Source organism: Biomphalaria glabrata, chromosome 18 (genome assembly GCF_947242115.1).
Source record: "Biomphalaria glabrata chromosome 18, xgBioGlab47.1, whole genome shotgun sequence".
Classification (NCBI taxonomy): Eukaryota; Metazoa; Mollusca; class Gastropoda; family Planorbidae; genus Biomphalaria; species Biomphalaria glabrata.
The window spans coordinates 23,759,367-23,777,636 of NC_074728.1; the positions used below are offsets into that span (position 1 = coordinate 23,759,367).

Here is an 18,270-nt window from a genome sequence, read left to right on the forward strand (position 1 = left end):
AGGGCTAACAGAAATAAAAGCGAAAGGAACGATAAGTCTTCGATAATTGAAACGACGATATCGGGCTAAAAATGTGACCCCCCCCCCCATTATAAAAGTATTATGATAATACAAACACGAGTAAAGGGAGTTCATGTTTTAATTAAACTCCAACACGGCCCGCGACGTGGGGGGGGGGGTCAGTTTTATGTAAACAAATACGTTACACATCGATGCATGGCATTAACACAAGGGGATAGCGGATAAAAAATTAATAACAACTTCAATTTAAATATTGAAAAATATGTTTTATATACATACTAAAATAGGTATAACTGTTCTTTTCTTCTTTATTTTATTACAGTCAAACCAATTTCTACAGAATAAGTTATTAGTGTTATCATATTAATTTCCCCTTTTATATGGGGCTTGAATAATTCATAGTGAGTTCCCCTTTCTATGGGGCAGATGATGTTAAGGTCATCTGTTTTTGTGGCCCACTGTTAACGAGGGTGTCATGTGGCCAGCACAACGACAAATCGCCTTTACTTTGGGACTTGTGTCATTGACCCATTAGAGCTGGGTGGACTCAGAGGCGCCCTAAAGATCCCTTGGGTGGACTCAAAGGCGCCCTAAAGATCCCCTGGGTGGACTCAGAGGCTCCCTAAAGATCCCCTGGGTGGACTCAGAGGCGCCCTAAAGATCCTGGACTCAGAGGCGCCCTAAAGATCCCCATGGGTGGACTCAGAGGCGCCCTAAAGATCCCCTGGGTGGACTCAGAGGCGCCCTAAAGATCCCAAAAGGATACAAATCCGAATCTTCACAAGGGACCCTCAGTTCGGAAGCCTATCGATTTTACCGCTATTAAATTTCTAGGGAAATCGTTAAAGCTCTTATATAAATGTTTGTTGACCAAGCACCCATCATCCCATTCTTGAAGAGTTTCCCAGCTAAAAGTACGATGGTATATAAAAGCAAGAAAATGTAGAAAAAAAACAACTAAAAAAACCCACAAATCTTATATTAATTGTATCAACTAGTTTGGATCTATCATATAATTAATTTGTAATAGATCTAGACTGACAATAAAAAAAAGCATTTATAAAAATAGTATAAATAAAAAAAAGGCGGAACCACCAGAATTCGAACTTATGCCTCAAGCCTTCTCATGCTTCCTTATCCAACACGGTAACCACTCTGCTAGTGGAAAGCTTATGAACATGGAAGACTGTATGGTTATCTATTACTTCTATAGTCTCGACCTATTTTCAGGTTTGTGTTCACTAGGACTCTATAAAGGGGAGGAACTCAGATTACACCACCAGTTCAGTCAACTTTAATTTCTTTCCCATTATTATTGAGATACCAAACGAAGTAATGTATTAACACTAGTCAATTAACTAATTGGTTAGTTTTTAAATTGACTCTTGTGTTGCCAGGTAAAAGAAATAATTGTGCGAATTTTCTAATTGACCCGAGAATGGGATAAATAAAGTGTACTAATTTTTCCCAAGACAGAGAGTGAGTTGATAGAAGCTGTGTAAAAATAAGACTTGTTCAAAATTAGAGTTTGTACTAAGTGTCTGCACTGACCTTCATGGTCACGCTCCTCCTCGTCAATGTAGCCATCGCAGTCATTGTCAATGAGGTCACCTTCTGTATGACCGGAAGTAGTATCTCCGCAAGTGCTCTGAAATGGCAATTGTTATAAGAACAAAACGATGAATGTAACTAAGTGTAGTACGCAACTGTTGATGTAACTGTTGTAACGTTACTGTTGTATGGCTACTGTTGTATATTTTATGGTTACTGTTGTATATTTTATGATTACTGTTGTATATTTTAGGATTACTGTTATATGTTGCATGGCTACTGTTGTATTTTTTATGATTACTGTTGTATATTTTATGGTTACTGTTGTATATTTTATGATTACTGTTGTATATTTTAGGATTACTGTTGTATATTTTAGGATTACTGTTATATGTTGCATGGTTACTGTTGTATTTTTTATGATTACTGTTGTATATTTTATGGTTACTGTTGTATATTTTATGATTACTGTTGTATATTTTAGGATTACTGTTGTATATTTTAGGATTACTGTTATATGTTGCATGGCTACTGTTGTATTTTTTATGATTACTGTTGTATATTTTATGGTTACTGTTGTATATTTTATGATTACTGTTGTATATTTTAGGATTACTGTTGTATATTTTAGGATTACTGTTATATGTTGCATGGTTACTGTTGTATTTTTTATGATTACTGTTGTATGTTGCATGGTTACTGTTGTGTCGTCAATGTTGTATGTTGTATGGTTACTGTTGTATGTTGTATGGTTACTGTTGTATGATGTATGGTTGCTGTCGTATGTTGCATGACAACTGTTTCATGGCTACTGTTGTATGGTTGCAGGTGTTATGGTTACTTTTTACTGTTACTGTTACACAGTTATTGTTGAAGGTTTTTTGTTGTACGGTTACTGTTGTACAGGTAATGTTGTATGGTTACTGTTGTATGATTGCTGTATACTGTTACTGTTGTATAGTTACTGTTGTACAATTAGAGAAGAATGGTTACTTTTGTACGGTTACTGTTACATGGTGCTTTTTTACTGTTACTGTTTTAGGAGTACTGTTGTATGCTTATTGTTGTATGGTTACTGTTGTATGGTTACTCTTTTACGTTGCATGTTTACTGTTGTATGGTTACATTTACTGTTGTATGGTTGCGTTTTACTGTTACTGTTTTACAGTTACTGTTGATGGTTACTGTTGAATGTTTATTCTTGATGGTTTCGGTTGTACAGTTTCTGTTGTATGATTACTTTTGTATGGTTACTGTTTACGGTTACTGTTGCACTAACCAGACTTTTGGGCGGGACTATGAACCCAGCTGGATAGATATACGTCGCCCTATCTCTTTGACCATAGAGGAATACTGAAAGTCTTAGACCGTTCTTGTTGTACAGTTGATGGTAGCCGTCTAACAGTAGCTGGTAGTCCAAACTTAACCACATTCCAGCCTTCCGTTTGGACCTATCTTTACTCTGGTACGATGTGTAGTTTAACAAAGTGCAGACGTTTTTGGCTGAACTGAATTAATCATATTAGTCAGTAAGATACATGGGTAACAACATATATATATATAAGTGTATATATATATATACAGAGAGAGGTAGAAAGAGATATAGACATGGAAAGGGAGAAAGAGAGAAAAAAGAGTAAGTGAGAAAGAGAGAGAAAAAGATAAATTTAAAGAGAATTGAAAAGAACGATGTTACAAAGACAGTTTGTGTGGGAACACAAAACTCAAAATCGGCCCCCGAAGTGGTCCACCCAGGCAGGCTTTAATATTTTCTGAAAGCAAATCCGAATGAAATTATATCAAAGACAAATGAGAGATAAGAATGGAGAAAGAAGGTTAACAGATCTTGTGTAGTGCCCCAACGGTCCCGCAGATCAAAGGATAGGTGTAAGTGAATGTAAAGTTAGATGTGAACCTGGCCTAACTAGTTCCCCTTTCAGACCTTGTGGTCTATAGGGCAAATGATGTTAAGTTCATCTGTTTTTGTGGCCTACGGTTAATGAGGGTGTCATGTAGCCAGCACAACGACCAACCGCCTTTACTTTTCCCCAACTAATGTCAGGTACCGATTAGAGCTGAGTGGTTTCAGAGGCGCCCAAAGATTCCAAAGTTGAAAATCCCAGTCTTCACCAGGATTCGAACCCAGGAACCCCGGTTCGGAAGCCAAGCGCTTCACCGAGCCTCCCCTGGCCTAAGTCATATAATCTAATTGTTTTGAAAAGGCTCAATCTCATATTCAAATCCTCAAAAAAATAAAAATAATAATAACAATAATCTTCCAATAAAAAAAAAAAAAAAAGGACAATGAAGTTTATAATAATACTATTTGTTTTAAATTAGGTCTAACTTATAATGCAAACTAATTAGCTTTTTCTCTTTAAAAAGTGCTTGCATAACTGATTTTAAAAATTAGATTTTTCACTTTCATAAGAAAAATAAGTAGCCGTTGCATCAGAACTTTGAATGGTCTAAAATATTGTGATGTCGGATTTTCAATATCTTTTCTAGTTTTCGAGATCTAAACGGGACGGACGGACAGACATTTCACACAAAACTATTAGCGTCTTTTCCCCTTTCGGGGGCCGCTAAAAATGTCTGTACCAATGTTCAGCATGAAGTGTACACTAATCCTTCTAGATTCTCACCTTTCCATCTGATAGCCATTGATGTAAACAAATTCTAAATCCCCAGTTCTTGCTATCATTAGTAAGTAATTCTTCATGGTTTCTTCTTTGTAGATTCTAAGAAAAAAAACAAGAACAATAACTCGTCAAATATCTGAATGGGGTACAGCTATCTTTGATGTGAACTAACCTCTGTTCTGTTAGTTTGTTACTTAGTGGCAGATGTTGTATTCGTAATAAGAATGATTTATTCAACATAGTCATCACAGAAGCGTGATACAAGGCCTCCACCAGTCATTGTAATTTTTTCGTAGTACTTTTGTCCAGTCATAATACGTTTGTCCAATAATAGTTCTTTTGTTCAGTCATAATACTTTTGTCCAGTCTTACCTTCGGCCAGTCATAGTACATTTTCTAGAATAGTACTCTTGTCCAGAATAGTACCTTTGAATACCAATAGTACTTTTATCCATTCGTAGTACTTTTGCCGTCATAGTAGTTATTGCCAGTCTTTTTAGTTAAGACCGGTAATAGTACTTTTGTTATATTACTTCCGTTGTTCCATTAGAGCAGGGGTTCTCAACCTGTGGGTTGCGACCCCCTTGGGGGTCTATTGATGATTTGCCAGGGGTCGCCAAAGACCAATGAAAAATGGATTGTTATTGTCTATTTTTCTATTGCTGTGTGTGCGTGCGGGGGGGGGGGTCGCGGCTAAGTGGGGGATTGTAAAAAGGGGTCGCCGAGAACCGCTGCATTAGAGCGTTGAAATGGCTGCCCTAATCAGCTATGAAGGCCAACGACTTCGTAGAGTTTAGGTCATTAATATGCAACAGAAAGATAAACTCATGGATTATTATCTTAATTATCTTCTCTTTCAATATAATTATTTTTAAGTCCAGTAATAATACTTAACGTACAGTGAAGGAACATACGTCAAGTAATGGAGTATATGTCCAGTGTTACTACCTACATCATGTATTACTACTTACACCCTGTATTACACTACTTATGTCCAGTATTACTACTTATGTCCAGTATTACTACCTACATCATGTATTACTACTTACACCCTGTATTACACTACTTATGTCCAGTATTACTACTTATGTCCAGTATTACTACCTACATCATGTATTACTACTTACACCCTGTATTACACTACTTATGTCCAGTATTACTACTTATGTCCAGTATTACTACCTACATCATGTATTACTACTTACACCCTGTATTACACTACTTATGTCCAGTATTACTACTTATGTCCAGTATTACTACCTACATCATGCATTACTACTTACACCCTGTATTACACTACTTATGTCCAGTATTACTACCTATGTCCAGTATTACTTCTTACGTCCAGTATTACTACTAATGTCCAGTATTACTACTTATGTCCAGTATTACTTCTTACGTCCAGTATTACTTCTTATGTCCAGTATTACTACTTACGTCTTGTATTACTACTTACACCCTGTATTACACTACTTATGTCCAGTATTACTACTTATGTCCAGTATTACTACTTATGTCCAGTATTACTTCTTATGTCCAGTATTACTACTTATGTCCAGTATAACTATTTACGTCCAGTATTATTACTTACGTCTTGTATTACTTCTTACGTCTTGTATTACTACTTACGTCCAGTATTACTACTTACGTCCAATATTACTACTTACGTCCAGTATTACTTCTTACGTCCAGTATTACTACTTACGTCCAGTATTACTTCTTACGTTCAGTATTTCTACTTACGTCCAGTAATAGTTGTCCATGTACAGTCCAGTAGGTACAAAGATGGTGGACGCAATCTCTACGTAACTATTAGACTTGCAAGATGTGATGACGAAGAAGGCAACAGTTATCGCTCCTGTCGACATAATGAAATGTGGTCCCACCATGTTCTCCTTCTCAAACTGGAGATGGAAATATTAAACTTGGTTTCAAGTCACTGGGTTGGATTAACTAGACTTACTCTACAAGTGGAGAAACAGATGACCTTTACATCATCTGCCCCCTTACAAGTGGATATCAAGCACACTCAATGCTAATACTCTTATACAAAAATTAAAGTTCAGTTATCCAATATCAACGTCTTCGTCGTTTGTGATTTCCCATCCATCGACTTCCGCCTAAACTGACGAACACTGCTCCAGATAGTGTTCGGGACGAACACTCGTAAGGAAGGGAGCGATGCTGTAACCCTGACACAGTCATTCAAGTTAGTGCAGAAGGTGCGCTCTATCTCGTTCACTGTTAGAGACTACACTGAGAAGGAATGTTGACATTGTAGTGATACAACGAAGTTACGCCTAAGCCTAGGAGCTAGAGCAGAAGCTATGTTTAAGGCGGCAGACATTGTCATTATGTGTTTGTGACTTTCTGTAAATAAACACCTTTCCTCGTTGAGTTGCCTTCCTGTGAGGTATTACAAAATTATGCAAAAATCTATCTCGACCTCTTATATAAAAAAGTGATATTTTGTGAGTTGATAGTAAATCTAAAAGGCTGATCTGAATGTTTATCGGCTTTTTGCTGGAAAACTGCTATCTACTGTAGATGGCTCGTAAAGTTAAGTTGACAGTGATTTTGTACTTAGTAAAGTATAAATAAAATGCAATGACGAATTTATTTTCTAATACAAAATCTTAATTTTCACTTATTATCCTCATCACAACCCAAATTAGGCCCCGCGCAATCCGTTTCGCATAGGGCCCCGCAACCTATAGGACCGGCCCTGGATATACTCAGTAGAACATTTATTATAATACAGACAAAACTAAGTTGAAATTAAATGAAAATAAGTATATTTGACTTTAGTGATATATATTTTGTTTAACAAAAATTCAACTCACTTGAATAACTCGTCTTATCAGTCTCTTTTCCTAGAGTCGTCTTCCCTTACTAAGAAACCATAAAAACACACACACACACACAAACACACACCTTACATTATTAAATCGTCTGTGTGGAAACTCGAAGCAACTAGAAGCCAAAGTGTCAAACAAAATTCCAGCCTATGTCTCCGTGGCAACCTTGACACGCGCATCACGTGACTTCTAAAGTGAAATTATTTTGGTGCTTACACTTATCAACTCTAGATCGCGCTGCGAAGTGAAGTTCTTGCTGATCGTTAGACCGTCGATTGAGATTTGAGTTTTCGCTTTGGCGACAACGATCTTCAGGTGCCCCTCGAATTTCACAGGCTTGGTAACAATGAATTTCGTGGCGTACTCCGAGATGGGAAACAGCATGTCTGATTGTCAACACAAAAAAAATATTTTTATAATTGGGTTCAAAAGTTAATTACTATTTAAATTAGGTTAAAAAGTTAATTATAATTATAATTTGGTTCAAAAAGTAATTAATATTATAATTTGGTTCAAAAGATAATTAATATTATAATTTGGTTCAAAAGTTAATTAATATTATAATTTGGTTCAAAAGTTAATTAATATTATAATTGGGTTCAAAAGTCAATTACTATTAAAATTATGTTAAAAAGTTAATTATTATTATAATTTGGTTCAAAAAGTAATTAATATTATAATTTGGTTCAAAAGTTAATTAATATTATAATTTGGTTCAAAAGTTAATTAATATTATAATTTGGTTCAAAAGTTAATTAATATTATAATTTGGTTCAAAAGTTAATTAATATTATAATTTGGTTCAAAAATTTTTGAATATTATAATTATAATTTAGATCAAAGAAAAATCTCTATTCCAACAAGAAATTTAAGCTTCAGAATATCATTTACTAGAATAAGTCATTTTATTTATAGAAAAAAGGCAATCCGTTTGTATTGGAGTACTATATTGCACTTATAGTACTTTATTGTACTTTGTATTTTTATGTGGTGCTGTAATTGATTCAGGAGCACTGATTGATGAGTGTGTGTTACTGAAGTATACTGAAAAGTGTTGTGGAATTTTGTAATAGTACCTTCGAGCATTGTTTTTAGGGTTTTATAGAGTAATAAAAAGTGCTGCAGTGTTTTATAGCATAAAGTAGCATTTTGAATTAATAATATGTTCCAGTATTGTGTAAGAATTTTGTCATTATAGTGCGTTGTACGTATCGTATTGCATTGTATTGAATTGTATTGTAATGTATAGGTAAGTAATGTGAATAATGGGCTGTACTAAAGAGTACTGTAGTGTACTATACAATACTTTGACGTGTTATAGTGTTTCTATAATGCACAGTACTTTATTGAACTATTGTGTACTGCGTTGTAATTTAGCGTGGCGTTTTCTGGTTGCATTAGAGTACCTTTGAGTACTGTTACTTTATTAACGAGTGGCGTTAAATATATGTGATGCACTGTGCACAAAAAATGCTGACGTTTAGTGTACAGTACCGTGGCACATTGTAGTAACTCTAAAGTACCTCCGAGTACTGTGTACTTCTGTAATGTTCTGCTGAGAATACTTGAGAACATACCTAAGTTAATGTCTGGTCTACAGCCTGGGTCTGAAGCGAGATATAGCTCTTCATCAAAACAACTTCCGGTAATGACGCCATACGGGCTAGTCCCCTTAAGCTTGTATCCTGTTAAAAATATACAGAAATCTAATATTTAGTCCAGTGTTTCCCAAACTGGGATAAGCGTACCCCCAGGGGTACGGGAAGAGTTTGACCGGATGTCACGTTACACAAAGTTAACTTTTTTTTAAAATACCCATTTAGCTTAAAAATTATAATAAAATATCATACGTTTTAAATTCTTTTTATTATTTATTTTAAGTTTTAACATACTCAAAGACGGTGCGTAGGTTATGGTATTATATAGCACCAATGTTTATTAAGTGCACACTTTTTGAACGCACTTGCTTTTTTGCCTTGATTGTAAGTTTACGGAGTGGTTTTGTTGTTATGCTGGTGTAACGTGTGTTGAGATTCTTCTGTGTTCCCCTGTTTAGGGTGAGTATTTAAGGCATTACTGCATTTCGCAGTTGTTTCGCTGCCATAGCATTCTGGGACTAGAACTTTCAATTTGTCTTTTCTTATGTCTCTACAGGGAGATAGTTCTGGGATTATCAAGATTTACATTGGAGTTTATTATCGCTGTGGGCCAGTGTTGAGCGTACTATTGTGTGGCGTTGTGTGATAGCAAGGTGCAGAATTATTGTTTAATTATTATAACCACAATATTCGAATATTTTAGACTCAATGTCATTACTTCATCAGTTGTCATTATTACTTATATTCTTGTCATTATTACTTATATTCATGTCATTATTACTTATATTCATCTCATTATTACTTATATTCATCTCATTATTACTTATATTCATCTCATTATTACTTATATTCTTGTCATTATTACTTATATTCTTGTCATTATTACTTATATTCTTGTCATTATTACTTATATTCATCTCATTATTACTTATATTCATGTCATTATTACTTATATTCATCTCATTATTACTTATATTCTTGTCATTATTACTTATATTCATCTCATTATTACTTATATTCATCTCATTATTACTTATAATCATCTCATTATTACTTATATTCTTGTCATTATTACTTATATTCTTGTCATTATTACTTATATTCTTGTCATTATTACTTATATTCATCTCATTATTACTTATATTCTTGTCATTATTACTTATATTCATCTCATTATTACTTATATTCATGTCATTATTACTTATATTCATGTCATTATTACTTATCTTCTTGTCATTAAACAATTACATTGTTAACAGTGAGCCAATTATTTATTGTGAGCACGAAGGTGCCTGTTGAATGTCAGGGGCCCGGGAAAACGAGCTAAGGCTTTAACCCTAACCCTGGCAGTTGCTAAGTTAACAGTTTAAAACTAATTTCTACAAAGATCTGGAAGTGGATAGCAATGTTACCACTAACGCCGACACGCCCCCTTTTTTTTTTCAATGTAAAAACTAGGCTTCCATTTTCTTTTAATAATATATTTGACGTGTCCCTGAAGCATGCAAAAAAAAAACAACTCTCTAATTAAATACTTAATTGTGATAGAGTTATTATTATTTTTTTGTATGTAGGCCTATAAAAAGAAAAATTTCGATTGCGAGTGTGTGTTGAAAGAGGAAGATATGGGAGAACCGATAATGGCCGCAATGTAAACGAGGTTATTATTGACATATTGTTGAATCAAGATTTAAGTCCTCAAAATCTTTACGATAAAGCTAGGGTGGGCAAATTACGACCCGCGGGCCACATGCGGCCCGCTGGAGTGTTTTATGCGGGGCAGGGGAACTCAACGTTACGAAATTTCTAGAAGGGGTACGCATAGGTAAAAAGCGCAATATCCAGCACTAAGTAGGTTGAAGTATGTAATTCACCTCTTTTTTTTAGAAAAGAAATAGACTCTCAAAAAAAAAGCAAACAATATATTTAAAAAAAAATAAAAGAAAGCTTTTATAAGGAAAACAACTGTACATTTATGGCCATATATATCAATACTTTAAGATGCATTTCCCTTTAAATACAACTTACGTAATACTTTTTATTTCGAGAACAAAACGTTTAAATTTCGACTATGTAGTCTGTAGCAGATTTACAACATAGCTCAGAAGTGGCTACATTTGTCCATTGTTTTTTAAAAAATGCTCTAGGCTACAACGTTTTAAACAGCACAAATCATATTTTAAATTATAGTACAAATTATATTATATCAATTCATGTAAGAGAACACTATCTGGAGCAGTGTTCGTCAAGTAAAAGTATAGATGTTTGATAGTGTTATAAAAGTCTTTTCCATAGTATTCGATGGATAAAATAAATGAACTGACATGTCTGCATCCGTCAAGTGAAACAATGATCTGACAGGTCTGCTTCAATCAGAAAAGAATGATCTAAAATGTCTGCATCAATCAGAAAAGAATGATTTGAAAGATCTGCATCAATCAGAAAGGAATGATCTGAAAGTTCTGCATCAATCAGAAAACAATAATCTGAAAGATCTGCATCAGTCAGAAAACAATGATCTAACAGGTCTGCATCCGTCAAGGGACAGCAATGATCTTACAGTTCTGCATCCGTCAAGAGATAACAATGATCTGAAAGGTCTGCATCAATCAGAAAAGAATGATCTGAAAGATCTGCTTCAATCAGAAAAGAATGATCTAAAATGTCTGCATCAATCAGAAAAGAATGATCTGAAAGTTCTGCATCAATTAGAAAACAATGATGTAACTGGTTTACATCTGTCAAGTAATAACAATGATTTGGCAGGTCTTCATTCGTTAAGAGATAACAATGCTTTGACAGGTCTGCTTCCGTCAAGAGATAACATTGATTTGAAAGGTCTGCATCATTTAGAAAAATAATGACCTGACAGGTCTGCATAAGGTAATTTCGTATGTCCACCTCGCCAGTGGCTTATGTCAAAAAAAATTAAATAAATCATTGCTCTATTGTGTAGCGTTTTAGAATTATTTTGTACATAATTTCATGTTTACATTACCAAATTCGCTGATTGAAGTCGCAAGCATTTCGAAGCTAGATTGCATAAGTTGAAATCTAGATTAGGCTAATTAACATATCTCTTGTGTTTTAATATAAATATCTTTTTTTGTCTGTTAAAGAATGCGTTAAATAGCATTGTGGACCATAATAGCTTGGCACACAATATTAATTCATTGAATGGGGCATTTTTTTGTAATTGCATGATTAATGTAAAGGCATGAATGATTTACAGCAGTGTTTCCCAAAGTGGGGTACGCGTAACAGCCAGTGGTACGGGAAGACTTTTGAGTGGGTACGCGTTGTACCTCATAACAATGCTGATATTTTTTAAATACCCATTCCTTATGTTCTGTTAATAAATTAAATTAGAGTGTGGTAGGGGGGGGAGCGAGGGGTACTCAGCATTACAAAAATTATAAAAGGGTTACATAGGTCAAATGTTTGGCAAACACTGATTCAGAGTATAAACAAACGGGGTTTATTTCAGGGAGTCTCATTTCTTTACATTTAGTACCCAAGCCCACGTTTACCTAATATTGCTACGTCTGTGCAAGCTACAAACATGTCTTGTTCAGCTATACGTTTGTAACAATGTAACAGCAAAGACGAGTGGTGGCAGATAGACCGAAAGAATCAGACAGTTTTGGCACGGTGTCTAGTGGGACTCTATCCGAGTAGGAGGCTTCTTCGCTAGGATCCGAGAGAACCACGATCCAGATGTCTACACTGTCGCACGGAAGGCGAGACAGTAGAACACATCCTCAGCGACTGCAGGGCTGCCTCAGAGACACTTTCGAAGTTTCGACTAGTCTTGGAATAGAACTGGTGCATGCGGGGGGTCTTGCCTTTTAGGGTGTTACGTGCGCAGCATAGCGTGAATGTGGAATGGTGCGAATGTGGAATGGTGTGAATGTGGAATGGTGTGAATGTGGAATGGCGTGAATGTGGAATGGTGTGAATGTGGAATGGTGTGAATGTGGAATGGTGTGAATGTGGAATGGTGTGAATGTGGAATGGTGTGAATGTGGAATGGTGTAAATGTGGAATGGCGTGAATGTGGAATGGTGTAAATGTGGAATGGTGTGAATGTGGAATGGTGGGAATGTGGAATGGTGTGAATGTGGAATGGCGTGAATGTGGAATGGTGTAAATGTGGAATGGTGTGAATGTGGAATGGTGGGAATGTGGAATGGCGTGAATGTGGAATGGTGTAAATGTGGAATGGCGTGAATGTGGAATGGTGTAAATGTGGAATGGTGTGAATGTGGAATGGTGTAAATGTGGAATGGTGTGAATGTGGAATGGTGTAAATGTGGAAATGTGTGAATGTGGAATATTGTGAATGTGGAATGGTGTAAATGTGGAATGGTGTGAATGTGGAATGGCTTGAATGTGGAATGGTGTGAATGTGGAATGGTGCGAATGTGGAATGGTGCGAATGTGGAATGGCGTGAATGTGGAATGGCGTGAATGTGGAATGGTGTGAATGTAGAATGGCTTGAATGTGGAATGGTGTAAATGTGGAATGGTGTGAATGTGGAATGGTGTGAATGTGGAATGGTGTGAATGTGGAATGGTGTGAATGTGGAATGGTGGGAATGTAGAATGGCTTGAATGTGGAATGGTGTGAATGTGGAATGGTGTGAATGTGGAATGGTGTGAATGTGGAATGGTGTGAATGTGGAATGGTGTGAATGTGGAATGGTGTGAATGTGGAATGGTGGGAATGTAGAATGGCTTGAATGTGGAATGGTGTGAATGTGGAATGGTGTGAATGTGGAATGGTGTGAATGTGGAATGGTGTGAATGTGGAATGGTGGGAATGTGGAATGGTGTGAATGTGGAATGGTGTGAATGTGGAATGGTGTGAATGTAAAATGGCTTGAATGTGGAATGGTGTGAATGTGGAATGGTGCGAATGTGGAATGGTGTGAATGTGGAATGGTGTGAATGTGGAATGGTGTGAATGTGGAATGGTGTGAATGTAAAATGGCTTGAATGTGGAATGGTGTGAATGTGGAATGGTGCGAATGTGGAATGGTGTGAATGTGGAATGGTGTGAATGTGGAATGGTGTGAATGTGGAATGGTGGGAATGTGGAATGGTGTGAATGTGGAATGGTGTGAATGTAAAATGGCTTGAATGTGGAATGGTGTGAATGTGGAATGGTGCGAATGTGGAATGGTGTGAATGTGGAATGGTGGGAATGTGGAATGGTGGGAATGTAGAATAGTGTGAATGTGGAATGGTGTGAATGTAAAATGGCTTGAATGTGGAATGGTGTGAATGTGGAATGGTGAGAATGTGGAATAGTGTGAATGTAGAATAGTGTGAATGTAGAATAGTGTGAATGTGGAATGGTGTGAATGTGGAATGGTGAGAATGTGGAATAGTGTGAATGTAGAATAGTGTGAATGTAGAATAGTGTGAATGTGGAATGGTGCGAATGTGGAATGGTGTGAATGTAGAATAGTGTGAATGTGGAATGGTGGGAATGTGGAATGGTGGGAATGTAGAATAGTGTGAATGTAGAATAGTGTGAATGTGGAATGGTGGGAATGTGGAATGGTGGGAATGTGGAATGGTGGGAATGTAGAATAGTGTGAATGTAGAATAGTGTGAATGTGGAATGGTGGGAATGTAGAATAGTGTGAATGTAGAATAGTGTGAATGTAGAATAGTGTGAATGTGGAATGGTGGGAATGTAGAATAGTGTGAATGTAGAATAGTGTGAATGTAGAATAGTGTGAATGTAGAATAGTGTGAATGTAGAATAGTGTGAATGTGGAATGGTGGGAATGTGGAATGGCGTGAATGTGGAATGGTGTAAATGCGTGTTGAAAGAGGAAGATATGTGAGATCCGATAATGGCGCAATGTAAACGAGGTTTTTATTGACATATTGTTGAATCAAGATTAAAATCCTCATAATCTATACAATAAAGCAGAGGTGGGCAAATTACGGCCCGCGGGCCACATGCTGCCCGCCGGAGTGTTTATGCTGCCCGCGGACACCTACAGAAATCAGGTGTGTTAACAATATATACATATAAAAATGCAAATATATTAACATTAATTCTAAATATCTCTATAAATATTGAAACGCCACTGAAATCATAACTACCTGAGAAAGATGAATTCCGGAGTTTCCCAGTGCATAGCTGTAAGCTCCAGGATTCTTCACTAAAAGAGACAAATGTCAAAATTGGGCTATACTTAGACTGCGTATAGCATAGGTCCTAGGTCATGTATTAGTTACATTTTTTTAAAGTGTTGATACACCGAGGCGTGTTGGATGAGCTGCTTCCGAACAGAGAGATGTCGGGTTCGAATCTTTGTGACTACGGGGATTATTTACAATCGTGTTTTTACGACGCCCCTGAGTCCGCCCCACTCTAATGGGTATCTGACATTTGTTGAGGAAAGTAAAGGTTGTTGGTCGTGGCACTGGCTACATGAAAGCCTCGTTAACCGTCGGCCATAGAAATAAATGACCTTTTTATTATCTGCCCTAAGGATGTCTGAATGGGGTAATTTACTTCGCTTTACATGCTGGGTTAAATCAAAGACCATTGTGGCATTTTCCCATTTTTAACGTTTAAAATGTCATTATTTGTATATATGTATTATCGTTATTATATGTAACCATATGTTTCTTATGTTTGTAAGCTGGTTCGACCACATATCAGACGTTGAAATCCTACAGTTGTCACATACGAACTGTATCCACGCCATACAAAAGAAGTCCCAGTGACTAAAAGGGTGGATGGTAGATATAATTTGTATGCCAGAACATCGCCTTTCCAAACGAAATGTGTGTAGAAAAGCGCTCTCCGGGGAGGGGAGGGATCAACATAAGCGTTACAAGGAAACTCTCATTAGCTCTCTCAAGGTGTGTAATATGGACATATGACGGCGGGGCAACACTAGCTCAGGGGCGCAGCTAGGAATTTTCTGTCATTTGGCCTCTTTGGGGGCCTCAGCATTTTTCTTAATATTTAATATTTCATGTAAAAAAAAAAAACACTCACTTGGGTGGGGCCCAGTGCGATTTTCTAATTATCCCCACCCCTCCCTCCACCCTAGCTACGCTAATGCACTAGCTCTCGATCGCTTTTCATGGCGTGATGCCTTGAGTGTCGGGAGTCTGAAGATACGAGGCAAAGAGAACGGCCAGCTTGACAGAACGCAGAGCTAACAAAGGGCTGAGAGAAAAAAAGCAGGCCTGCAGTAGACCCAACTTATGTTGTTATGTATGCGGCGGGTTTTTAAAGCGAGAATAGGACTTTATAGTCATCTTCGAGTTCATAGCAAATGACAAATATGTTCATCTTTGAACACGAAGGAGGATATATAGAGAGCGTGGGGGAAGTGTGGTCGAGAGGCTAAGTACGCTTGAACTTGTCTTGTCTTGGCTACCTATGAAGGGGGCTCGAGGTTCGACACCCGACTCGGGCAGAGTTGTGTTTACTGAGCGCCTAAATGCAGCACGGAAAACCTTATTCCAGATACCCTCCTCCCCCACTGGTCCACAAATGAGATTGGACCAAAGCGCTCTGAGCATGCTATAATATATATATATATATATATATATATATATATATATATATATCAGTGTATGCATTTTTGTAACTAAGTATGTAATTGTATGTTACTTAAGTGGCGTATGTAACTATGTATACAAATTTTGTAGGTACTACGCCATAATCATATGTTTGTAACTGAATATATTAAACAAAACATATACTGGGGTAATGGTGGTTGAGGGGTAAAGAACTTGGCTCGAGTTCAAATCCGAGGGAAGACTGAGATTTGATTCGAGATTTTCCCAGACGCCCTTGAGCCGACCCAACTCAAATGAGTACCTTGCTTAACCCATAAATCGAGAGATCCGAAACCGAAATAGGTACCTTACATATGGAAGGATGCATAGATGGATGGATGTATGGATAGATGGATGGATGGATACATGAATGAATTTTCCTACCTTAATAAATAAAATCCATACGCCTCTCTTTGGTATCCGAAATTACGTAAAACTGATTGTTCTCTTATAGGAGCCAATATTTGAACCCTTTGCTCTGAGAGACCGTTGACAACTTGAACGGAAGGATTAGAGCTGTAAAGACAAAGTCGTTGTGGTGAGATCTTAGTTTAGGCGTAATATAAATAAGCTAAAGTAGCTTTTCACAAAGATAGATAGATAGATAGATAGATAGATAGACAGACTGACTGGCAGATAGATAGATAGATAGATAGATAGATAGATAGATAGATAGATAGATCTAGACTAACTAGAATACATCTTAGCGGCTAGAACGTTTTTTACCATATTTCTTTGTTAAGCGAAACTTCATGCTTATAGGCTGAGCTTTCTTAATAGCTACGATCCTGTCTGGACAAGTTAAGGATATGTGGGGCGGGGGGGGGGGAGGAATGAAAAACAAAGGGGGGGGGGTATCTGTATGAATATTACCATGATGGCCTTTTAAATGCATTCATAATTATTTTCTTTTTTTAAAGCTGAAGGACCTGGACTCAAACTCGAGTCCTATAGCCTCCTCATTCTAACCACGGTACCAGAAAAGTGCTTATGAACGATACCAAGCTTAATAATAAATAACCATTGGTTAATGTTAGGGTTAGGGTTAGGGTTGTAATAATTGGTTTTCATTTTACTGATTCATGTTTTGTCAGGTAAAACAAAAATAATTGTGCAAACTTTCACCTTTATCCGAGTTTGTCTGTGGGAGAAATAATGTGTACAAACTTTTTATCAGACAGACAGAAAGACGGAGTGAGTTGATATAAGCTTTGTGAAGAAAGAGGAAGAATTAACAAAGACATTAGTCTGTTGCCCAAAAAGCAATAATGATCGAGTGTATGATAATAATAATAATATAATCTTTATTATTCGTAAGGAAATGTGTCTTACAATTTGTGCATTACACCAAAAAACAAAAACAAAAACAAGGTTACAAAAGAAAGTTTGTGTGGAAACACAAACTCAAAATCGGCCCCCGAAGTTGTCCACCCAGGCAGGCTTCAATATTTTCAGAAAGAACATCCGAATGAAATTATATCAAAGACAAATGAGAGATAAGAATGGAGAAAGAAGGTTAACAGGATCTTGTGTAGTGCCCCAACGATCCCGCAGATCAAAGGATAGGTGAAAGTGAATGTAAAGTTAGATGTGAACCTGGCCTAACTAGTTCCCCTTATAGACCTTGTGGTCTATAGGGTAGATGATTTTAAGTTCATCTGTTTTTGTGGCCTACGGTTAACGAGGGTGTCATGTAGCCAGCACAACGACCAACCGCCTTTACTTTTCCCAACTAATGTCAGGTACCCATTAGAGCTGAGTGGTTTCAGAGGCGCCCAAAGATTCCAAAGTTGAAAATCCCAGTCTTCACCAGGATTCTAATTTTTCTAACCCAGGACCCACGGTTCGGGAGCCAAGCAATATCATCCCGGCAATAAAACAACTGATTAGAAAAAGAAGTTTACAAGTTTACTATTCGTTTTAATTTAGGTCTAACTTATACTGCATACTAATTAGCTTTTTCTCTTTATAAAACTGCTTGCATAACTGATTTTAAAA

At 36.7% G+C, this 18,270-nt stretch overlaps 1 protein-coding gene across 1 annotated transcript in view; it reads right to left on the bottom strand.

Annotated features, from left to right (window-relative positions):
* The window catches only part of LOC106059397 (uncharacterized), a 62,294-nt gene that overhangs the window by 33,614 nt on the left and 10,410 nt on the right, over positions 1 to 18,270 (bottom strand). Inside the window, exons 7-14 of the mRNA XM_056016943.1 lie at positions 16,657 to 16,788; positions 14,794 to 14,852; positions 8,650 to 8,757; positions 7,289 to 7,458; positions 5,958 to 6,118; positions 4,218 to 4,313; positions 2,852 to 3,080; positions 1,573 to 1,669 (exon numbers count right to left, since the gene is read on the bottom strand). Coding sequence (XP_055872918.1) covers positions 1,573 to 1,669; positions 2,852 to 3,080; positions 4,218 to 4,313; positions 5,958 to 6,118; positions 7,289 to 7,458; positions 8,650 to 8,757; positions 14,794 to 14,852; positions 16,657 to 16,788 — 1,052 coding nt within the window. The remainder of the gene's footprint in view (positions 1 to 1,572; positions 1,670 to 2,851; positions 3,081 to 4,217; positions 4,314 to 5,957; positions 6,119 to 7,288; positions 7,459 to 8,649; positions 8,758 to 14,793; positions 14,853 to 16,656; positions 16,789 to 18,270) is intronic.